At 46.7% G+C, this 24704-nt stretch overlaps 1 protein-coding gene across 4 annotated transcripts in view; it reads left to right on the forward strand.

Annotated features, from left to right (window-relative positions):
- Window positions 1–24704, forward strand: part of TTC7B (tetratricopeptide repeat domain 7B) — a 1385350-nt gene that overhangs the window by 132466 nt on the left and 1228180 nt on the right. For all 4 annotated transcript variants that reach the window (XM_086937670.1, XM_086937667.1, XM_086937668.1 and 1 more), the window contains exons 2-3: window positions 236–390; window positions 543–708. In XM_086937670.1, coding sequence (XP_086793796.1) covers window positions 236–390; window positions 543–708 — 321 coding nt within the window. The remainder of the gene's footprint in view (window positions 1–235; window positions 391–542; window positions 709–24704) is intronic.

Genomic DNA, 24704 nt, shown 5'->3' on the forward strand with positions numbered 1-24704 from the left:
GACAACTTCTATCCTTCTGCTGCTTACCTTTAAAAAAACTACATTTGTATTTGTATTTTAGCACTTCTTGGGGGTGCATGTTTTTTGTTTATCTCTTTGCCTCGCCATGCCAATAGCTCGCCACTTTTTTTAAAAAGACAAGGCTGATTGGCGCTGCCTATGCTTGTATAAACGGAATTTAGTTGACCCTTATATAAATTGTGGCTGTCACAATCTTCTTTTCTGTACTTCACAGATGACATGGCTGAACTTCTCTTGGCGGAGTGCAAGTTGGAAACATTTCTGAAAGAGCACCCTTTGAAACAGGAAACAACTCCATGCAGTCCTAGGCCCAAGCTTATTGAGGTCAGGAAGCACCTCACCGCTGCCCTGGACCGAGGAAACTTAAAGGTATGCACCAGTTTGGGTGTGGGTAATTTTCAAATAGACAAACCTATTCACAGTTATGCAATGAAAGAGATGTGATTTTTGATCTGGGGATCTCAAAGAATCCCCCTTTGTGGACCACTGTACATCCTAACTTGCAGCTTTACACTTTGTAGGATGATTTCCTGCTGGAGGCCAGCCTAACAATGGCGAAGTTGAATTATGTGGAAGGAAATTACAGAGACGCTATTAATATCTACACTAGAGTTGAACTGGATAGGTTACCGCTAGCCATACCATCCTATAGGTTAAGGATGTTTGCTGAAGCCTTTGCAACTAAAGGTAAGAGATGCTTTTTCCGTGCTTGTGTTTTCTCTGTTGAAACATTGTCTCTCCTGTTAGAGATATTTTGTGTAAGAAGTGATGCAAATCTTTGATTAATATAAAAACTAACAGCAACAGGAGTGGGTTTTTTTAATGGTGGAAAGTTAAAGTGAAGTTGAATAAATGCCTACTTTTCTAATGTCACATTGTCAACAGAATCCAGTAGTTAGACACAGTAATGCTTAGAATGCATACGGATTCTGGACATAAATCATGTTAAGATCAGCATTTACTCAGATATGGGCCGAGATTAATTTACTTTCCGACTAAACATCTTTGTCTGTTTGTGAATTCCTTCTCTGACTTCAATTTGCCTTCTGATCTTACATTTTGAACATATACATTCCACCTACACTGGCATTGGAATCATTATCATTTCTCTTGTAAAATACTCCTCATCTCTTGCAGAATATAAATAACATTAGCTCACACGGGTATCATTATAAGTAGAATTGCTGTTTGGGACATTATTAAACTTGTATCCAAATTGAATAAATCAAAATAGAAAGCAAGTGCAAAAATCTCAGCCGAAATATTTATAGAAAATAACTTTTAATGCAGAGTAGACCATGGTATAAATGTAGTCCAAACAAAATCAGTAGACTGGAATTCTAAATGGCTATATCATTTTAAAGAGGAAAATACACCCCTTTCAATGTAAGAGCATACATCTTCGTTGCAGATGCCCACAGATGGCTATTCATGCAGATGTGTTTATTGGTAAGCAACCCACAGATGCCTTTTTTTATTTAGAAGAGAGTTTGGATGCAAGTCTTAGCCTTCAGACTAGGGCAGATACCAGGTTACCTAATTGCAGTCTACCTTGTATGAATGCATAGAATTGCAAAATATGTCATTTCACTGTTCCACATTTTAACACTAGATATAGCAACAGGAGGATATGATGAAAACTTAATGAAGCAACTATTTTCTTTTTACAAACATTTTTAAAACGGCTCAAATTTCGGTCATGGGAAGACCGACAGGTATAATCACCATTCAAAGAGGAACTCGACAGGGTTGCCCATGTTCCCCCTTATTATTTGCCATTCATATTGATCCTTTAATTAAAAAATTCCTTTCTAATATTTTTTTTTTTTTTTTTTTTAATTTTTGAAAACCTTTATTAAGCTCTTTGCACAGTACAAATACGGGCCTACAACCATCCGGCCGGCCACCACACTTCTGAAGCTTATTAGCACAGAATATGTCCATTCGGCAGCACAACAGCACAGAAAAGCATACGATCCTTGGTACAATATATCTACGTGCTCCGAGTGGCAGGAGACAATGAGGTTAATTTTATAATTTTATATATAAGGAGATACAAAAGTCAATACGGATCAGTGCACAGTACAGACAATCGCGTGAGGAGTGGGTAACGGAGAGCAGGAGAGACTACTAGCGTAAACACATCTAAAATGGCGGCACGATACTGCAACATCAGGATAGAAGTTCGCCACAAAATGCGCCACCCAACCACTACCCATCTAACACCAGTCCCCACCACTGACCCTAAGAAGACAAAAGAAGAGCGGAAAAAGAAAAAGAAGGCACCATAGAAATAAAACATAGCAATGAGAACCCCCCACCCTACACGCATGCCGAGGCTATGGCCTACCCCCCCCCCAAGCTACGTGTCTGTCGCCCCAGAAGAACCCGAAATATAGAGATAGGAGAAAGAAGAGAAAAAGTCCAGAAAATCACAGTTGAACCCAGGAAGAAGGAAGAGTGCAATACCCTATTACTCCCAGGAAAGGAGTAGTAGAAAGCCTGGGGAGGGCCCAAAAGTTATCATCACCGGTCAACCCGCCATGCAGTCCCACCCATCCCGTAAAATCACAAGACATTCGCAGTTGTATGTACTATAAAACGGGGTGAGACATTTCAACATGCACAATCCAAAATACAGTCGTTTATAATCCAACCGAGTTCCCATCAACCTGTCAGTCCCGATCTGCAGCTGACGCCTTCAGCCCTGGCCAGAGCGCAAAAGTCCCTTTGGAGACATCAACCGAGGAGGAACCAGTCCATACAGACCCAGGATAGCAAATGGCCGCCGCCGATGAGGATGCGGGAGACGGGCACAAAATGGAGGTCCCCAGGCAGCCGCCAGACCACAAACAAACCGAAGAAGAGCCCCCTTGTCCATGGACCGACATACCTTCTTTCGCTGAGAAAAAGTCGCATGGAGAACAGCAATCACTGGGGGATACAGTTGCAGCGTAGAAGGAGGTCGGGGAAACAACATCTTCTCCACCGGCAGGGTATCAAACTCCGGAGATGCTTGCAACAATGTGTCCCCGGGCCAAGTGCCGAACTGCAATGCACGGGAAGCGCGGCTCAGATTAGGATGCCTCGCTTCCCCGCCAGTGAGCAATCCATCGACGTTCCCCTCCTGGCCCACCGGGGACGAGGCAGCACATCGCCGAGAGGCAACCGGTTTGTCCCACGCCGACCTCCATGCCGCGCCGCCTCCCACCATGTCAGGGAGGGCTCGCATTTCCGCCCTAAGCTGAATCAGTGCCACGAGGACGTCCCGGTAAGTCGGTTCCGCCCGGTCACCACTCTGCTCCTCAGCGCAACTCCCGGTATGCTGCTCAATATCCTGCCAGGCGGCCGGCAGGGAGTCGCCAGCGCGAGGTGAAGGGACAGGCTCCGCAGTAGTGAGGGCGGCCGCCATTTTCGGTGTCCAGTGGGGTGCTGCACAACAAGGGGGGGCAAAGTCGGTCCCAGGGAGTGCAAGATCAGGTCCGAGCGTCTCACTATTCCGGAACCTTATGGGACGAAGAGCACTGCCGCCGCGGTGCAAGGTTGAGCAAATCTGGAGCGGTCCACGCACTCCGGACGGCGCAGGGCAGCTCCAGCCGGGGGAGACGACCTCAACAAAGGAACGCTGCTCCCACTCTCAACGATCGCACAGGTAGAGGCGCCGGGTGTTGCAATAGGGTTCCGCTTGGCACCCCCGACTACGTCGCTGCCAAGAGGTGGATCTCCGCTTCCAGGGTGCCGCCATCCGACATGGCGATATCTCCGGAGATCTGGCAGGTAGGGATCCCGGTGGAACACTGAAAGTATCAGTGCAATCTCAGCTATGGTCCGCAGCGATGCAAGATCAAATTCGACGGCAGGATAGATATGCGGACCACACAGGCTGGCGGAGCCGAGATTCGAGCGTCCGTTCAGGTCGCCATCTTGGCTCCTCCCCCCTTTCTAATATTTTGATACAACCGGTTAGAGCCAAAGGAGGAGATACTAAAATCCTTGGGTACGCGGATGACCTTGCCATATTGACTGATTCCCCACAGATTGCTTTGGCAGAAATCCAGAGTTTGACAACAAAGTTTGGTAAGATCTCAGGATACCATATTGACTGATTCCCCACAGATTGCTTTGGCAGAAATCCAGAGTTTGACAACAAAGTTTGGTAAGATCTCAGGATACCATCTTAATAACTCCAAAACACAAATAATTTGCAACGAGAAAATCAGCTTGATGGACTCACGTGTGGTTGGCAAGGCAAAATACTTGGGGATCGAGCTAAGTGCCAAACCTGAGGAGATCGTAGAGATCAATCTTGTTCCTTTATTAAGTAAAATTGACTCTGAGGAGCGTAGGATTAATAATTTGCATTTAACTCTGATGGGGAGATGCAATGTGGTTTAAATTATTTTTTTACCAAAGATTTTGTATTTTTTCAGAGCTATTCCTTTGTTAGTTGATTTGATATGGTTTAAGAAAATTGAGCGAATTTTTTCTTGGTTTGTATGGGCCGGAAAAAGACCCAGACGGGCTATGAAATATATGGCGCTACCTAGGGAAAGGGGAGGCTGGGCGCTACAGAATTTTCAATGCTATTACTGGGCAATTACGTTGCAGCATATAGGTTTATTATTAGATGGCGAGGAACCAATCGATCCGGACATCTCTATTTATCGTTTGATTTACGGAGAAGCAGCTAAGGGACTGCTTTTCAGACATATTGATTTTGCTTATTTTAAACGGGTAAGGTTTAAGACCTTGCTGGCAGCCTTTAAGGTGTGGACACCCGTGAGAAAATTATTTAAAATCGGAAGATTACATATATATACTCCAGTCACTGGCAATACTCTTTTGCCAGAAATTTTCAGGGATGGTTATTTTAGAGAATGGAATACGCAAGGAGTTTTGGTAATAGGGGACATTGCTTTGGAAACAGGGGGTATGTCTTTTGAATGTATTAGACAGAAATTCGGTATAAACAATCGGTATTTCTTTACATTTTTGCAGATACGTGATTTTTTGAGTCGTAAAAGGGTTAGCTGGGTCCATACTCCGCTGGTTGATGCGATCCAGGGTGGTCAATCAACTATGTCCACGCTGTATAAAATGGTAAATGAAACCAGATGTGACGATCTGGATAAACACTTTGGTCGTTGGCTGAATGTCGTACAGGCAGGACAAGAAATATGCGAAGAGTCGTTAGGCTTCAGTCAAACAGCAACCATATCTGCAAACCTCCAGGTTTAATGTTTGAAGACCTGGTTAAATCTGTATGTTACCCCACATCGTATTCATCAATGGGGTGGGGTGGATGGAGTTAATTGCCCTAGATGTGGGGAATTTGCTGTTGATAGTGTTCACATGTTCGCCTCATGCTCCAGTCTGACCTCATTGCTGGTTGTGGTCGAGCAACGGCTGGAACAGATGTTTGGGTACTTGATCAAACTTTCACCACTACTGGTAATGTTAGGAATAGCGGATATGGATATGAATGTATCAGAAAGAAAGTTATTATTTATTGCGATGGCCACACTGAGATTGAGCATTGCAACGGTTTGGTTGGATCCTGCCCGCACCCACCCCGAGATTTCACAAATGGTTTAGTAAATGTATAAACATCGGGAAGTGGGAATTGTTGGTCTTCAAGAGGAGAGGCTCGAACGGATCTGGGAGCCCCTCTCAAACTGGTTGAACTCTAGGAGTTAAGGATGGGGGTAGAATGTCAACTTTCGTGACCCAATGGGTCTAGGGTTATCTTTCTTGTGCTGGTTCTCCTGTTTTCTTTATGGCGTTTTGGTTCCTCTCCCTTATGAGTTTGATATGCATAGTCGGCTGGTTCCGCAAAGTGTTTTTTTTTACTATTTTATGTATCCTGTTCTGCGACACTCCTGCAGCCCCAGGGGGGGGAGGGAAGGGTGGGGGGTGGCGGAAAATTTGTGAAAAAGATGGGGATTGACAAAGATTTAATGTATGTTGATTTTTCTTTTTTCTATTTCTGAATATGTTCTTTTGTCATTCTTCTAATAAAAATTTAAAAAAAAAATAGGATTTTTTTTAAAGACTTCTACAAATATGACAAGTTATTATCTAAGGACAACTCTTCAGACATCATGGTCATCTCTGTGGCAAATACTTTTCCTAAGTACCTGACAATATTACAGAAAACAACTTTGACTGCAAATTTTAATATTTTCTAATATTTGTTCCTTCCTCATAGGCCATGGTTGGTCGTTTTGTTTTTGTGCCTCCATTTAGGTCTTTGACCAGGCTTTTGCTGTGACAGGTTCACAAGGGTCATCTCTGAATCCCACCTCTTTCTATCGTTATTTGGCCTCTTTGGCTGACTTGATGAAGGCATTTCAGTTCTCATGTATGTGTTGTGTGGTTGACACAGAAGTCCAGCGACTGGACAGTATAGGTGATGCTGTCCATACCAACGTTCACAAGAGCCTCAAGACTGTAGTAGACTGAATGGTTTTCCTGTTGACCTCTGACTGGTGACCTGATGCTCTTGGAGAATGTCCTTTCCCAGTATAGGCAGCGAAATATCTAGGGGTCATGTTTGATGAGGCACTTTCCTTCTCACTTCAAGTTGATAAATCTTCTTCTACATGTTTTCAACACTTGAAGATTTAAAAAAAAGAAAAATTCTCACTGCTCCCTAAAACTGCACTTTATTAAGCTGTGGTCGGATCCTGACTTGACTATGCCAATGCCCTGTTTCTCGATCTTCCAGCATATCTGATTTAAAGTCTGCAGTTGGTACAAAACAGTGTTGCCCTCTTGCTTCAGGATTTACCAAGACATGCCTTGTCTCTTACTATTTGCTGAGCCTGCTTTGGCGCCCAAGTGCTAAGTGTATTCTTTTTTTTTTTTAAACTCATTAAAGTTTGAAGTACATCAGGGTTTTGAAAAGTCTTGCATGCATTTTCCGCCATTTGTACAACAGGCCTCAACAATTCTAATGTAACATCACCCCGTTAACCCTGCAAAGAGAAAACACCACCCTTCCAAACCCCGCCCATCCAGACACCCAGGGCTTTATGCATCTAATAGACATGAATTCCCTATCATCTATCAGTACCATAGGACTGTACCCCCATCTCAATAATGGCTTTGGCAGACCATATGGGACACAGCATAATACCTCGATAATTTGCCCATCGCTTCCAGATTTTACCATGCTTCTGGGGTCAACCTCTTGTCTGAAAGACTGCGATCTCCACCTCCATGCTCCTGTCCATGGCCTCTTTCCACCCTCCCACCGATGGCGGGAATACCGCCTTCCAGTGCTGAGCGATGTCTTGTTTAGTCAGTGTTAGCCCGAGAACAAAAGATGCTGTTTGTACCGGTTCTCTCCAATCCCCCCTGTGCTATGAAGAAGAACCAGTTTGGGCCCCGCGAGATCTCCTAAGACAACAACTGAGCCAGGCAAGAGATCTTCCTGCGCCAAAAAGGCTGTAGTGAGGGCCAGCTCCAGACCGCATGTATGAAGGCCCTCTCCTCTACATCACAGCGGAGGCACATGGGAGAGGATATTACCCCATCCTTCTTAGGCGGTGCCTAGTATAATAGGCCCTATGCAATTATTTGAATAGTATCCGGTGGCAGCTTGATGATATCTGCACCAGCGGGCTGCCAGGTCCTCTGTCCAATCATCATCTTTTCGGTCATAAATGTCGCTCTTCCAGGCCGCTCTTAGTGTTGACAAGGTCTTGCGGCTATGTGGTACTAAGGTCTGGTATATTTGTCGAATCTTGTGGGAACCCAGCTCCCCCAACAGCAAGATATGGAGACTGAGCATGCCTGAAATGCAGATATTTTAATTGGCTGCGATGGAGCAGAAATTCGCCTTGTAATTGTTGAAAGGACTTTAGCACTGATCCTCTTGTGATGTCTCCCAATGTAGATAGGCCTATGATGTCCCATTCCTGGAACCCCGATAGTGCAGTTACTTGTCTCAGAACTGTCCCATGCCTGAGCGGAGTCCACCCGGTCAGTCTGCCTCATTAGCCTGATCGTCTAACGGCCTGCTGCCATATTTGGATAACCACCCTGGACGCCAGGGGCAAACACACCGTCCCCGCCTGACTATAAAGAAAATCAAGGACCGATTGATGCCCAACGCCCATCTTTCCACAGAGTAGGCAGGGACTGTTAGTTTGATCGCTATACCACCACCCGTTAATGTTAAGAAGATGAGAAGCCGCATAATAAAATATACATCACTGCTGCAATCTTCCCACAGGAAGTGATTATGGACTGCGTTCATTCGCTGGAACCACGAATAAGGGATATTTCATGGGTAATTCTGAAGCCGGTACAGTAAACCCGGTAAGAATACCATCTTGAAAATGGCGGATCAACCTTACAGCGACAAGAGCAGGGAGGTCCACCCTTTCACCTCTTTTCGAACTTGCGAAAGTAAGGGACCTTTATTATGCTGCCAGGAAATAGTCTGTGTATAATAGGCGGATATACGTGAGGAACAGTGGGTCCAGATTTAGGACCTCCCAAAGGATAAATTGGTACTCCCTGCTAATTGAATCAAAGGCTTTGTAGATGTGAGCTAATAAGAGGGCTGCCGTCTTTCCCAGTTCGGGCGCCTTCCACAATGCATTGTAAACTCGTCTAATATTGTGGCGGGTGGACCTCTGTGGAATAAAGCCTGCCTGGTCTGGGTGCACCAGCCCGGATATATGCGCAAGAAGGCGATCGGCCAATACTTTACCTGCCAATTTAACTTCAGTATTCAATAGTGAAATCAGCCGACATGAAGCTGGTTCCTCGGGTGGGACAACCAGGCTTGTGGAAGGCCACTATTTCAGCATGTCGCTAATCAGGCAGAAGAAGCAACATGTCAGAAGCCTCCTGCAGTGCCTTCAGTAAGTGTGTCCCCAACTGGGGCATGTAAGTCTTCAAAACCTCGCACAGAATTCAGTTCTGTCCTGGAGCCTGGCCGGAGTGGAGACTCGCCATTGCCTCTCCCAGCTCCTCTACAGTGATCAGTTCCTCTATTTTCTTTGTGCACTGTTAGTCTGATACAGGTCAGGAGGCATGGTGCCTACAAAGTCTACAATTTGTTTGTGAGTTAGGACTTCCCCCTGAGCACATAGTCTCATAGTATTCTGCTAATGCCTGGGCTACTCCCGAAGGCTGGACACAGTCTACCCTCTACATCAAAGAGCACCATTACTGGCGCTGATGTCTGTACGATCTGGAAAAAGCGATGCAATATTTTACTAGATTTTTCACCCCATTGATCTATACGATTCTGTCCCGCCTGCCAAGCTATCGGGCCTCGTCTAAAACCTGTTGCTCCTCTGACCTCGCCCTCCAAGACTTGGTTTTATGAAGCCGCCTCCCCCAGTGCAAACACTTAATGACCACCCCACGTAGTCTGGGCTTCAGGGCCTCCCAGAGAACCACCTGGAAGGGAGCCATTGCAATGTTAAAGGAGAGGTATTCAGTAATTGACAGGTGAAGTGTGGACCTGTACGCTGGGTAGTGTAGGAGTCAGGGTGACATACACCTTCGAAATGGGGGTTTATGGGGACCGATAAGCAACATGAGGGCCACAGGAAAGTGGTGGGACAATCCTCTTGGCAAAATTGAGACTGCTGAGACCGTGGGGATATAGGGGTTAGGAAGAAAGAGGTAATTTAGCCTGGAGAAGTACCCGTGGACCGCAGAGAAAAAGGTATACCCAGGCTCTGTTGGATGTTAGGCCCTCCACGCATCTGTCCAGATGTTAGGAGGTGTGGTCTAGAATCGCTGAAGCTCTGGGCAGGTCTGGTCGTACGCCCTCTGTCCTCTCTTGATGCCATCACATCAGTCCACTCCCCCCCACCACAGAGAGTCCCGCCGGCAGTGCCCCCAAAGTCATATGAGTCTGTCTGCAAATGTCTGGCCTAGGAGAGGGGGTGAATAGACACAGTCAAATGTCTGCGCTCTCCATGCAACATCCGTGTCACCAGCGCGTACCTCCAACACAGATCCGTCTATATTCTGGTCGGCATATAGGGAACCCTGTGGTGAATGAGAATTGCTGAGTCCCGCGAACCCCACACAAACCCCAAGTGGAAAATCTGATCAAACTCAAACCACGCCAGGCACAACACCATCGTACCCATCATGTGGGTTTCTTGGAGTAGTGGTATGTCGGTCTCAAGCCTCTTGGCCTGCTGTAGGATCACCCTGTGTTTGATTTTGTCGAGGATACCCTTTACATACCATACTATGACTCGGACCCCCGGTCTGATCTCCGAATGTATGTGCGGCTATGTATGGGAGGAACCATGTGGAGCCACGTTATCTGCAAGTCGTTGTGTATCTGTTTTAGGTGAATACACAACAGATTCCAATGGGTAACAAACCCCTCCCCCACCCCAATATCTCAGCAAACAAGAACTGTCTGTCATGGCAGGTGTTCCCCACGGGGTCCCACGCCACTGGAGCCGTGAACTGGCAACTCCCCTAAACATGAGTCTCAGGAAGCTTCAGGAGCATGCTTCCAGTGAGGCAGTCAGGCCTGAAAGTCCCACACATGTAAGCTAGATGTCAGATATATGACCCAAGCTTGGGGCCTAATGCCAAAACCCGGACCCATCTGGTGCCAGCACCGCTATCCGTGCCGGAGTCCATGTTATGGATCTTCCCCCTGTGTCTAAGACCGCCAATTGGAGCGATAGCGGTGTCGGTGGTTCAATGTGGACTTCTTTGAGCAATTCCGCTGGTGACTTTGGGAGAAGTCAGATTCCAACTGAGGGGGTGTATGTGGCCAAAGGCGTACTGTCTTGTCTGTCAATATAAAGACCGCCTCAGGTGTATCGTAGAGCAGGGACAGCGACCTGTATATGACCCTCATACGTGCAGGTTATAACAGCATGTATTGGATAATTCAATTCCTGTAGCCTATACGCTTCTGTAGCCCAGGTCCAGCCACGATGCAGACCCCCTAATGGGATCTGCCACGCTGGACCTCTGGTCTGCAGTGCGAGCACCAAGGGCAACACCGAGGGGGTACTGTGTGACTGACCCCACTTTGGGTTGGGCAGATATTGGACTTTGCCCTAGGCCAAAGCACAGCCCCCCCACCCCCTTACCCCCCAGGTCGCCCATCATCGACCCGGGCAGTCCCAACTATCTGGGGCTCTAGGCCTTCACGCAGGCCATGCACAGGTCAGCCGCCCCCGGCCTCCATCTGCAGCCACAGATCAATTACTCTGCCCAGCTGGAGTGGGCCTACCTCTGCAGGGCGTGGCCTAGGCCTCCTCTGCCTCCCACTGTGGCCTCTACTCCTTCCCTGGCCCAACCGGACCAGCTATGCCTTCTGCTTCGGACCAGCACAAACTCGGCGGGCACAGCTCCGGTGGCCATGGCCCCGCCCGACTCCTTCTTGTAGCCTTGGTCCTCACACGGCGGGGACTTGTTCACTGGGGGGCACCCTCTGGCTCTCTTGTTCTCAGCAGCCCCGTCACCACGTTCCGAAAGGGCCCAGCCCATCCGGGCGCACCAAGACCCAAGGCTCGCCCTCGCCCCAGTCTTTGAGAATCCTTTTGCCGCCCCGAGCAGCAAGGCTGAGATAGAGACGAGAGGCAAGCACCGTGCCCGGCCCCACAATCCATCTCCCCAGCAGTGGCTTCGCCCAGGCTGCCATTCCTGTCCGGTCGTCACATGGCCGGGCCTTTTCACCAGGGGATCACTGGCATGTACGGTCCCTGCGGCACCGCCAATCCACAAGGCGGGCCACTCCGGTTCCGGGCTCCACCGGGTCCACTGCTGGCAGGCCAGGATGTGCGTGGGCAGAAAAATGGTGGATGATTATGCCGGACTGCACGAAGCAAACTTAACTAGCGCCGGCCATGTTGGCTCGTCATGCCACGCCCCGCTAAGTATATTATTTTAAAAAGTTTTTGTATTGGTTTTCTGAGCACTGCATGGGTGCAGTCCTTTTTTTCCCAAAAGCTATTTTCTTGGTGCCCCCTCCAAGATCGTATACATTTTTCAAATTTTTCACTTCAGATCTGCAAAATTAAAACATCTCAGCAGAGTGGGAAGTCTTTTGCTTATCAAGTAACCAAGGGCTGAAATGTATTACTTGTATAGCTTAGATGCCAAACCAATTTGCTTAAGTCAACTTAAGACCTCATTGTTTTTAGGTCTTGCCTAGGCAGCGCATGTACTGCATGTGCTGTCTGGAAGAGACATATAGTATCTAAGATATGGGCTACAAAAAACACCCATCTTGTTCATTGGTTCCCCTTAGTGTCCTTTAGAAACGCTGGCTTTTTATTGGTGAATACACTTAGTAGGCCCTCCTTTTGTTTTACCCTGGAGACTGCCCCTGCTACATGAATTCTTTCACTATGGGCCATTTGTGTTCCTTCAGTGCACTATTTTGTCTTGCGCTCTGTCCTCTCTGCTGTTCCCAGTTCACTTAATCTCCTGTGCCATTCCCAGAACAACATCTCCTGCCCCTTGCAGTTGTATTCTGAACAGCCGCTCTTTCGCTCCCTGTCATGGGCTGCAGTTGCCTCCTCCAACCTAAGCCCTCTCCCGTTATCGACGTGAGGAGGAAGCTCAAAATTTGTTTTTATCAAATACTGCCTTATAGTAGGTGTTACAGTAGTTCACGTTTGCTGTGTGATTGTTTGTTTTTTTGTGCTTTACAAACATCCTTGAACTTTAGGCTAGGTGATCAGTCATATCGAAACCATAAGTATTCTGGTGTCTTTGGTTTCATTTAAGAGTCGTTTCCTTATAATTTTAATTTAAAATTAACTATTTGTTTTCTCACTTTACAAATAGTATGGAATTGCTATGCTAACATTATATCTGGTTTCGTATCAAAGGGAAAAACACATCACACAAAACAGCAGATGCTGTTGTATTTCTGTTGCTTTTTACTTTAAATTTGGTTACTAGTGTCTTTGCTTGGAGGCCCGCTTAACATTCTGTGATCAATGGGAATGTCTAATTTGAGTGTACTTGTAACGTGAAGTTCTCATGTATCAGTGCGCATATTATTGTATTTGCTTAAACGTTCTTTATTACTGTGCTACAGTGCATACTTAGCAGTGGCTCCTTATTGTTTTGGCATTAATAGATATATTTTTCAAGCCATGCGTTAATTGTATTTTATGGACGTTTCTTCTAAGCACCCCCGGTTTGGTAGTGAAGAACAGATTTCACACAATTTTCGTCTTGTGCTGAATCCAAAATTTAAATCCCACTTTTGTGTTCTGTATATAATGTTTTATGGCACATATTATGCATCGTCGTTATTTAAGCTAATTGTAGGTATGGCCACTTTATCAAACAATCCCTAGCAAATTCAAATAATTTCGAGTTTTAGTGTACATGTAACATGAAATGCAGGTGTATTTGCGCACACATTATTGTATGTGCTTAAACATTCTTCATTAGTGTGCAACAGTGCAAAATGCCCCTGATTTTCGACAATAACAGATATATTGTTTTAATGCCCTGCGTATAGTCTACTTCATGAATGCTTCTTTTAAGCACCTCCACTTTGAGCGAATAACACCGATCCAGACATGTATACGCGATAAGCCAAGATCACCTAATTTTAGTCCTGTGCTGAATTCAAGAATAAAATCATCCTGAACTTTGTTCTGTATACAACATTTTGGGACATCTGTTATACATTTGTTGTTATTTTACCAAGACGGAGGTAAGACTGCTTTGTGGTTATGGTAATTTTGTATTTGGTTTCGTATCAAAGGAAAAAACACATCACAAAATAGCAGATGCTGTTGCTTTTTACTTTCAAATTGGGTTACTAGTGTCTTAACTTGGAGGCCTGTTTAACACACTTCTGTTTGCTCCTTCCGTGCCTAAGTGTGCAACAAAATCTTGCTCTCTGTGCTGCTCTCAGCTTGCCCCCTTGCACTGCACTCTACTGTGCACTTCTTCTTTCTTTTCTGCTGGTTCTACTTCCATTTCCATACTGCATTGCCACTCGGCTATCCTTTTCTGCTTCTCCTACTCCACCCTATGCTGGCCCTTCCTTGTACCTTGGGCAAATATTGCCGATTGATTTGCATTTTGCATAGTAAAAAGTTTCACCGAGCTTTCGCTTACACACAAAGCAGACACATCATGGGCAGCAGTAATACAAGCTTCTTTAATACAAAGCACATGTATAGTGCTATATAGTAGTATTCTGACTGCTTGTTTTCATTGCTGACTCGGCCACATGCATGATTTTCTCGATGGAGAGAGGATGTGACGTTATTGTAGTGAGCCACCCAGCTCTTGCAATAAAATGTTGCACCACAACTCCCTGGGCTGGGTGCGGACCAGGGAGTATAAATAAATGGTGATGTCAGCGCTCATAGCTGACGGCACAGAGGGAAAGTCAGAGTGGTTCCCTGTGTCTTTTACTCTCCCCCATTAGGCACCGTACCAGTGTTTGTCCCCCAGCATAAGCGTGCCCCCATAAGTATGACCCCCATACTTACATTGGCGAGGAGGCAGGTGTGCAGCCTGTGTGTGCCCTCGCGCCGCGCTTCGGAGTCGACGGCGCTTACATTCCTCTCCGAGGCCCCGCACCACGAGGAAGCTGTTCCGCAGGCCAAGCTGTTGCTGCGTGCGGCCAGGCTGCGGAGGTGGTGTTGGTGGGGGCCGCAGGCGCGGAGAACAGGTGAGGAGCCTGGAGGGTGGACCCGTTCAGCGGGTGGGGCGAGTGGCGTGCACCGCCGAGTGCCCCCAACATCCCAGGGCGTGGGGCCTTCATCAGAAGCGCGCGCTGATGGCCCCTCCCATACTAGCGCTGAGTGCTGGAACAGCAGTACGGCCCAGAGAAGGAAGGCAAGAAGCAGGGTGACGTGGCGCTGGGGAGCTGAGGCGGTGCAGAGCTGGTGTGCTGCCAGAAGTGCACTGAGGGGACAGTACAGGCAGTGGAGGCCCTGAACACAAGTGCTGGTGGCTGGGAGGACCAGAGGCTGGAAGGTGGTGCCTTTGGGGACAGTCCAAGCAGGGCAGAAGAAACTGCTAGGCAGGACTGAGTGAGGCCAGTTTTTTCAACACTTTGAGATCAAAGAGCAGTGGAGATCCAGTGCAGGGCAGGCACTGTAGAGATCAGACCTTATGAGCAAGTGGGCAAGGACCAAGTGCTGCCAGAGAAATGTCACAGCAGGCAGGGGGAAATGCCCCTGGACCGTTGGATCACAGCTTCCACATGTCGGTGAAGGCGCTGCCGCCGTTTAGCCAGCTGGCTGATCCGGCCACAGCGGCGCCACAATGGCGCAAATGGATTGGCCAATTAGTAAATTACTTTATCGCCACGAGGGAGAAAGATAACTCAGTGAAGCGTTCCACCATGCTACACATGGGAGAGGAGGAGCTATATGAACTCTTTCAGGATCTCCCAGATACAGGGGAGAGGGATGACTACGAGAAGGCTGTCAGGGCGCTCAATCGCCATTTTGACCCGCAAGTTAACCCTGACTTCGACCATTTCAATATGCGTCAGGCGAAGTGAAAGGAGGAGGAGTCGGTTGACATGTTCCACGCGCACCTCAGGAAGTTGGCAAGTTCGTGTGTGGGCATTGATCGGCCATTTGAGATCAGGGGGCAACTGATAGTGGGTTGCAAGTCATCAGAACTGCACAAGTGCATTTTACGCCAACTGGGGATATCGCGAAACGACATTCTGGTGTTGGGAAGAGCCCATGAGCTTTCAGATGAGAGAGCAGGAGAGATGGAATCAACGCTGGCGAGACAACCAGCCGCTCAGCAGCCATTATATCCAAACCCCATCAAAGAAGAGCAGGTGGAAGCCATCAGGAAGTTCGGCGGCCGCAGCAGGGAAGGCGCCAGTGGCAGCGGGGAGCGCTTAGGAAAGAAAGGATGTGGAAATTGTGGCCTGGAGAGCTATCCACAGAGGGAGTGCCCGGCACAAGGTAATTAATGCTTAAAGTGCAACAAGTTTGGTCATTTAGCCACGGTCTGCATGAGCACCGCCAGGTTGGCAGCAGGGGGAGGCAGGCAAAGAAGACAAAGACCCACAGTGCGCACCGCTCAGGAGGCGGAGGAAGGAGAGAGCATGTGCCGCAGGGTGAACGTCATGGAGGACGACGAGAAGGACGATGTGTTTGTAATCTAGTATACAAGAGATGCCATCCCAAAGAAAGTCCACCCCCAATATGTCAGCTGTGGGTGGGGGATAACTGCATCAAGGCACACATCGACACAGGGGCTTCAGTCAATATCCTCGATACGGCTCAATATGAGAGACTGGAACCAAGACCGGTGCTCCTCAAAACCAAGGCGAAAATTTTTACCTATGGGGTAACTCCACATAGACAACACGGCCAAGCCAGTAGCTCTAAGACATCGCAGGGTACCATTCCACCCGAGGCCTTTAGTGGAAGCTGAGTTGGAGCATCTGGAATGGATGGAGTCATCGAGAAAGTGTCTGGCCCCCACTCCGTGGGTATCACCGTTGGTGATTGCCCCCAACCCCAAGCAACCGGGGCAATTCGCCTTTGTGTGGGCATGAGGCTGCCCAACAAGGCCATCAAGAGGGAGCGGCATATCACACCCACCATTGATGAGATATTTCAAGACATTAACGTAGCCAAGTGGTTTTCCAAAGTGGACTTGAGCTCTGGCTATCACCAACTGGTCCGTGAGGGGAAATGCTTCTACATCACCACATCCTCAACCCACATGGGGCTCCGGAGGTTCGAGCGCCTCAGCTTCGGGGTGTCTTCGTCAGCCAAGGTCTTCCAGGATGCAATCAGGGAAGAGTTTTCTGGTTTGGTGGGTGTCATCAATGTGAGCGACGATGTCCTTATCTTCTCCAACTCTCTTGAAGAACATCATGTGAGACTCTGGGCGACGATGCAACGGCTCGTGTAGCAGGGTTTACCTCCCCACAAAGGAAAATGCGAGTTTTACACGAATGAGTTAGAGTTCTTCGGGTACCGATTCTCGGATCGAGGACTGCTAGTGGATCCGGCTAAGGTGGAGGCCATACGGACGGCGGTGGTACCCCATAACCAGTCTGAGGTGAGGAGTTTTCTAAGAATGGCGAACTACTGTGGTAGATTCATACCCCATCTTGCCACACTGTCCAATGAGGTGGCGAAAGAGTTCACCGACATCAAAGAAGAGCTATTGATGGGGTTACCTGTCCAGTCCGAGGTTGACGACGGATTGGAGTAATTTGTGAAGCAGATTGTAGATGCAGCATGTCCCAGGGCGCTGTCGGTGGAGGAAATTGTACAAGCCAGCAACGAAGACGCTTGCCTCCAGGCTGTCAAAGAAACCTTGCACAACCATCAGTGGAAAACGTTCCTCCAAGGATCGAGCGGCTTGACGGACGAGGAAAGGGAGGGGAGGGTCAGCCTGTGGAGATGTCGAGAGGAGCTGAGTGAAGGTTTCCAAGGAGTGATAGTCTGGGGTGCGCTTTTGGTGATACCATCACAGCTGTGGAGGAGGACCGTGGACCTTGCCCATCAAGGACATCAAGGGATTGAGAAGACCAAGGCCTATATCAGATCCAAGGCGTGGTTCTCCGGTGTTGGTCGGATGGTAGGAGACAAAGTAAGGGGTTGCCATGCGTACCTAATAACAGGAGCGAACCTCCAACTCTTCCCATAATCACCGAAGCACCCAATACCCAGCACCAAGCCCTGGGCAAACATCAGCCTGGATTTTGGGAGCTTCCTGGACGGGAGGCACACTGTGGTCATGATGGGCAACTACTCCAAGTTTCCGCTGGTTGAAGTGGTACACTGAACGGCTTTCGAGGTCCTGAGGCCGGTTCTTGAAAAAACATTTGCTTTGTTGGGAATGTCTGAGGAAAAACGCACTGACAATGGACCACCCTTCCAGTGGCAGGTGTTTCGCGAGTATCTGCACCTACACAACGTCCGTCATAGCAAAATAACACCTCAGTGGCCCCAAGCAAACGGCGATATCGAGAGGTTCATGAGACCCATGAACAAAGCCCTGCGGATTGGGGTAGACCAAGAGAAAGACCTCCAAGGGTGCCTACAGAGGTTTTTACGTGCCTATCGTCAAACCCCGCATTCCAGTATGGGGTGTGCTCCTAGCGATCTGATGATGCGGAGAGATGTAAGAGATGTTGTGCCCACCGTCCAAGGTGGGAGCCTTCTGTCCTGGACAGCGCTCAAACACAGTCCAAGTGACAGCAGACCAATGACCAGGCGAGCCAGAAGCGGAAGGCCAAGAACTGCACTATTCGCAGAGGGGACCAGGTGGTCGTCAAAGAACAGACACCCAGGCTCGAAGTTCCTCACTCCCTTCGAGAGGGAACCATGGGAGGTGATACGAGTTCAAGGGTCCATGATCACGGCGAGAAGAGGGAGACATCAAATAGCAAGAAACGCCTCATGCTTCAAGACAGTAGTGGCCCCGGAGCCAGTCAGGACCGAAGGAACAGAGGCTCGACAGAAAGCAGTAGTACCCCTGGTGAATGAGGATGCCCGGTTGTCTGAGCCGGAAGATACCCAGGTGGAAGAAGGACTTCCGGAGCCGGAGCTACCCTTAGGAGAAAACTGTGGGCCCCAATAGCCGAGGAGGACACCCTTATCGGTTGAGATACCATCCCCAGCCCAGTACATGCTTGAAGGACTTCCTGTGCTGAAATAACACGGACAAAGGTGTGGAGGACGGAACAATCGATACAGAACTGTTCCATGTTGTGTTAAGTTTGCAGTGCATCGTTGGGCCACCCATTGGTGGGATAGGATATAGTGAGCCACCTGGCTCTTGTAATAAAATGCTGCCACTGCAACTCACTTGGCCGGGCGCTGACACGGGGAGTATAAATAAGCTGTGACGTCAGCGCTCGTGGCTGTCGGCACGGAGGCAAAGTGAGAGTGGTCGCCTCTGTCTTTTAGTCTCCCCCATTAGGCCCCGTAACCGTGTTTGTCCACAGCATAAGCGTGCCTCCATGAGTGTGACCCCTATACTTACAGTTATGACCAGTGCTGCCGACTTTGGAACTAGGTAGCCAGGTTCCTGGTTCCAGGCTCTGCGTCGGCTCAACATCCTGTAATTTTGGTCAAATCACTCAATCTCTCCTGGCACCAAGAACAAAAACAAAAAAAGAATATGACCTTGTTTCTTAATACTGTCTCTGTGGGTTTATAGAAAAAGGATACACTAACTGTTTCAATAACAAAATTATTCATACAGTTATTTATGAAGTTAGGGCTCAAGATTTGTAATATGGAATTCGTTCAGTTCTGACCAAACGTCCAATAAAGTAGTAACATTTCTTTTTATGAATATTTTGCCTATGTATCCATCTTTCTGTTTCTATACCAACCATCTGTAAATATCCTACTTATGCATCGCCTACCATCTTGTCATTCATCTAATAACCCAGACATCCATCCATGCACTCATACAGGTATCAATCCATTCAAGCATTCATACAAACATCTATCATTCCACCAACCCATCCGTCCTAACTAAACCTTGGCTTCTTAAATGCTCTCATTATCAGGCTGGTAAACACATAATTCCACTACACCCCACATACATCCACTCCACTCCATACACATAAGTAAAAAATATTCACATTTACAACGCCAGTAGCTCTAACTCTCGTTTTCTAAATAATCACTCCACTGCAAACAAAAAAATAAGTAAAAGACATTGTCATTTACAATGCTAGTAGCTCTAACTTTCACAAATGGGAGACCGATTGCTTTGCAAATGCTTATTTTCTTTGCAGAATATCAGATATGCTGTTTGTTAGCGCAAGAACCCCTACGGAAATAATCAGGCAATCCGTGAATGCTCAAAAAATATATTTTTTAAAATATTGGCAAACATCAAAAAACATCACCAATCTTTTTTTTTTCAAGTTTCAAATTTATTTGTGTACATTTTATTTTGAAAGCAAATAATCACTAATATTGCTTTTGTTGTATACGCATATATGTGTTAAATGTTAAATGTCGTATACTTGTAAAGCGCACAGCTGCCCCAGCAAAGGGGCGTCCTGGCGCTGTATACCGCTGGGGAACCCGTCCTGGCTTTCCTTGTGGGAGGGTCCCTACTGCGAATCCCCAAGGTGAAGCCAGGCATCCCCAGCGTTGATGGGGCCGTTGTGGAGATTAGGCAAGCTAATGCCCAGAGTTGCCGAGTGGGACCCCAGGTTAGATTAGGCACCGAGGCGAGAATTGTCGAGTCCGCTGACCCTGGTCCACGACCCTGCCGCGCCGGGAATTGAACCCTGGTCCCGGGCCGACTTCTGCTCTCGGGTCTGCCGCCTCTAACCAGTGAGCCACACCACTCCACATTTAATCATCAAGTATTCCGGGAGGATTATAAATAGTCCCAAATTCCAAATTTCTCCATTTGGAAGCGTACACTTTTTTAAAAAAGTTGGAAACAGTTAGTAATGCAAGCTGAGCTTACTGTATTTCTTTGGCGTCATCATCCTTAAAGTAAGGCTTGCATTAATGAATAACATTTACATGTTTAACAAGTTATACATAAGGATTCAATGTTACCTTAGAGCCAGACCATCCTCTTTCATAGCTCCATACTCTAGTACTGAAATCTATCAGCTAAAGGATTTGTGTTGCAGGGGCCTACCTGTTCAGTGGACAAAATAAACATGAACACCTGTTGTCCTTGACCCCAAACAATCTATCCTGGTCTTCGGATGATAGGAATTCCATGCCACTGTAGTAGTCCAGTCCCCGTGCTGCACTCTGGTGCTGTGGAACTCCATGTTTGCCTTAAAGGGGTGATGCCATTTCCCATGAGGGGATGGCTTAGCTGTCTACCCGATTACTTTCTGTTACCATTTTTTTTTAAAGAAAACAGATTAAAATATTTGTCTCAGTTTGCCATCAAATTAGGAAGCCTTACCTTAGTTGCATTAAAAAGAAAAAAATAGAAATTAAAATGTGCCTTTTGATAATGGAGAGTTCTTTATTGCAAGCATTTCTAGAATACATCACATAGACGAGGACTTTTGAAATGAAAGCCAATAACTATGACGGTGAACACAGTGTTTATTCTTTGTGGGTGATTACTTTATGCTGTACTTACTAAGAAACCGGATGTTTTTTAATGACCTCATGAGGGTGAATAAAAAGAATTTGTTTGTGGTAGGGATACTGCCACTGACTAATCTTACTGGCCATGGACCAGTACCTCCGCTAACTAATTCCCTTGATTATGTTTCTTATTGTTCCTCTTGTCAAGACTAGGCTTTCTCTCCCATGTAGCCTCTAAAGAAGATAGACAATGACTACTCTGATGAGCAGAATGAGGTGCCTACAATGATGCAAAGGTGCCATGCTTCAAATGAGGACTTGTGGCCTATGCGGGGCTTAACATTGCCAGATATTCTCTGGAAAATTAGAGAATCCAGGTTTGGAGTCTGGTTCTCCCCAGGAGATGTAAATAAAGGTTATCATTACCATTAAGCCCATCATGCTGAAGTTCACTAAGCCCCACTGAATTCTTAGGCCCTTCAATGAGGTGTTGTGCATTGCCTCGCATTTTTCAGCAGTTCTGGACAATGGCAGCCAGCCAGATGGACAAGACATTGAATTGCTGCAATTTAGTTGGGTGTAGAGTGTATCAAGACTCCACATTTTCTCCTATCAAACATAGCACCAATTATTTTTTTTACCTATGTCTAACTTTCTGATGTGGAAAGAGGTTCGCCGCTTTCAAGGGGATTCACTTAGCAATATCAGTGAAGAATTTAGAGGCATAGTTGTCTAGGTGCGTCTTGTTGTCTGCCGTTCATTAACTCTTTACGTGATGATGCTAACACTGAATCTGGGGATGTGAGCCAATCGAATCACCATTATTGGCCAAGTCTACCTTAAGAACGGTCTACTGACACGTAATACATTTGAGTGCAAGAGACTACTCCACTTGTCATTTGAGGGCAATATTGACTTTGTAGCAAGCACCAAATGAGTAGTAAAAAGTACAATGCAGAGTATTGACTGATTAGCTTCCCTCAGTCAATTATTTCATCTCACTCTTTACAGCATCATAAGCACCCGAGTGCGGAATCTAACAAGACAGGTTGAAAACATCCTCTCACTGATTTCTTGACTTCATCAGCTTCATTATCTGTGTGGACCATTAACAGAACAGTCAGATGATACACTCCTTAGTTCTCTTTGCTCCCTAAAGTTGCTCAGAAGTCCAAAAAGCTAAATTGATTTTCCTGTGGTCGTCTCAGTTACTCCTATCAGCATTTCGTTGCAATACTCCACAGTTGTGTTAGCCGTTATTTCGCAGCTCAAGGAAAAGGAGGGCATCCAGAAAAGATTCTTCCGTTTAAATCATAGGGTGCAAGTGATCATAATTTCATCTGACCCATCTTGCTATTTTTCCTTTTCTTTTATTACCTGGTTATTTATTTCATTTGGAAATCTATACCATCTGGACCATTGGAACTAGAACATTTGTACTTTGGGGCCATCTGAAGAAAGGGAAGCTAGATCTTTGCTCCCGGTTATTTGTGATGGATAAGAGGAATGAGGCCTGAATACTATTCCGGATGTAACAATCCAAGAAGAAGTCCGAGATGGATGGCTTCTCTGGTACAGAATATAGCATTTCATCCGACAGGGGACAGGCCCTGTGTAGTGGATTTCCAGGAAACTGATTTTCACATGGCATTCTTGCAGCATCCGCACAAATTGTGGCTGCAGGTAGTCCCTTTCTATACAAGGTACTCCATTTTCGCTGAAGTCATAGCTGCAATTGGATATCCCCACTCAAGAGCTCGGGATCCACATTTACAGATACCCGCATAAGTCTTAGCCATCCTTTAGTAACGGGAGCTGTCTGTGAATCTTTTTGAGGATGTTCTTGTGCTATTTGGGGCATGCTGTTAATTTGCACTCTCATTGACAATAAGAGGAGGAGCAAACTCGGTTCCTTTGCAACATGGCACATCATTTTGTCTTCCCTCTCTATCATTTTTTTGGTAGTTCCAGGCAGCGTTAACCCTCCGCCATTCATGTACAGATGTTGCCTCTTGTTCTTAGTCATATTTTGCTCCTCATTGGACCAGGAGAAGGATGCTTCTGGCGTTTAACCAGTGGCTCTTGATTGAATAGTTTATGCTGACAATACCACAGCCATGTTTTGCCAAAACAGTTTGGCACCCTCTCCTGGTCGCTAGGATAAGAATAAACCAACGGATTAACTGTATAACTTTAATAAAAAGAACATGTAGGTAGGTTACTGTTGGAGGAGACCTAGGTACAGTGCCTGAATATTGTATTCTTATTTACAACTTTATGGCAAGCCCTTATTGAGGAAGTTGTAACGAAATGTGATAACCAATTTTTTTTAAAGTTTGAATTAAGGTATTTACTAATTTCTAGTGAAATAGTATTTGGTGTTTGGAAATCCCCCATGGTACATGTTTGCTAGTGTAATAAATAACGTTTGCTTAAAATTTTACAAAGGGGAAGCACCACTGTAAATTAGTGGGGTTTCCACCTCACCAAACTACAATGCCCCTGGTGATTTAGGGGGGGAACCTACAGTTTTCCAAAGGAGCTCAAGCTATCTCCACCATCAGAAACATGTGAACCAGCGGCTCATCTCTTTGACGGTTTACATTGGAATTTGTGCACCAATTAGGTCTTCCATTCTGACACATATTTTTTCTTCCTTGGAAGGCATGACGAACCGGCACAAAGCAAATTATCAATCACCTCCACTCCGGGACTACTGTCTCCATTTCAGGTGTTTATTTCTGAAATACACAAAATTCCTCCCTGGTGGCCGTAACATGGTGCTGGCTAGCATTATATCGCCTACAAAAGTGATCCTGCCCCGTCACTGTAAACAGTTCTGCCGCAACTATCCCAGCCAATCCAGTGGGGAACTCTGCATTTAGCAGGTGAGGTAGGAGTGTGGTCCTCCATCAGTGATACTTCTGCTGCATTAGTGAGCTGATAAGCTTCCCTCAATCTCAAAACAATGCCATAATTCTTATAGTGCAACAAAGTAAAAATCGTTACAATTACTTCAACATGTTCTTTTAGATATTTCCAGAAGAATTATGGAAATAAAATTAATCTCATCTATACAGAGATATTGTGGAACCAATAGTGTTGCTCCAAGAAAGGAATATAAAAGAGGGGGTTGAAGGTAAGATTTGTGGCTTTTTAGTCGGCACGTGCGGATGTGCAGAGATTTGCCTAATCCACGTTTCGTGCAGAACATCGAGTAGGCAAATCTCCGCACACTCCGCAGTGGAGCGGAGTTGACCAGTCCCCGCCTCCACCCCCTATTAAGAATTAATTGAAAATACATTAACGGTAAAAGAAAAAAACTTACCTTGACTGGGGCGTCCTCGGACTGCCGTCTTCCTCTTCCTCGCCGTCTCAGGGTGATCTGTGCATGCGCGCGCGCCGGCACATGCGCATTCCTTGCGAGAAATGCGCACATCACCCTGAGACAGCGAGGAAGAGAAGGACGGTAGCCAGGGGACGCCGCAGTCAAGGTAAGTCTTTATTTTTTTTACCTTTAATGTATTTTTAATTCATTCTTATTAGAGGGGGTGGAGGTGGGTGGTGGACTCAATGGACCTCCGCATGGTCCCGCTCCGCCCAGGATTACCTTTTAGCCATTCTGGGGACCATCACCTCCCTGGGGCTGTTTAATTTTTACACGGACCCTGT

The sequence above is a fragment of the Lissotriton vulgaris genome, chromosome 9, assembly GCF_964263255.1.
Source record: "Lissotriton vulgaris chromosome 9, aLisVul1.2, whole genome shotgun sequence".
In the NCBI taxonomy this organism is placed as follows: Eukaryota; Metazoa; Chordata; class Amphibia; order Caudata; family Salamandridae; genus Lissotriton; species Lissotriton vulgaris.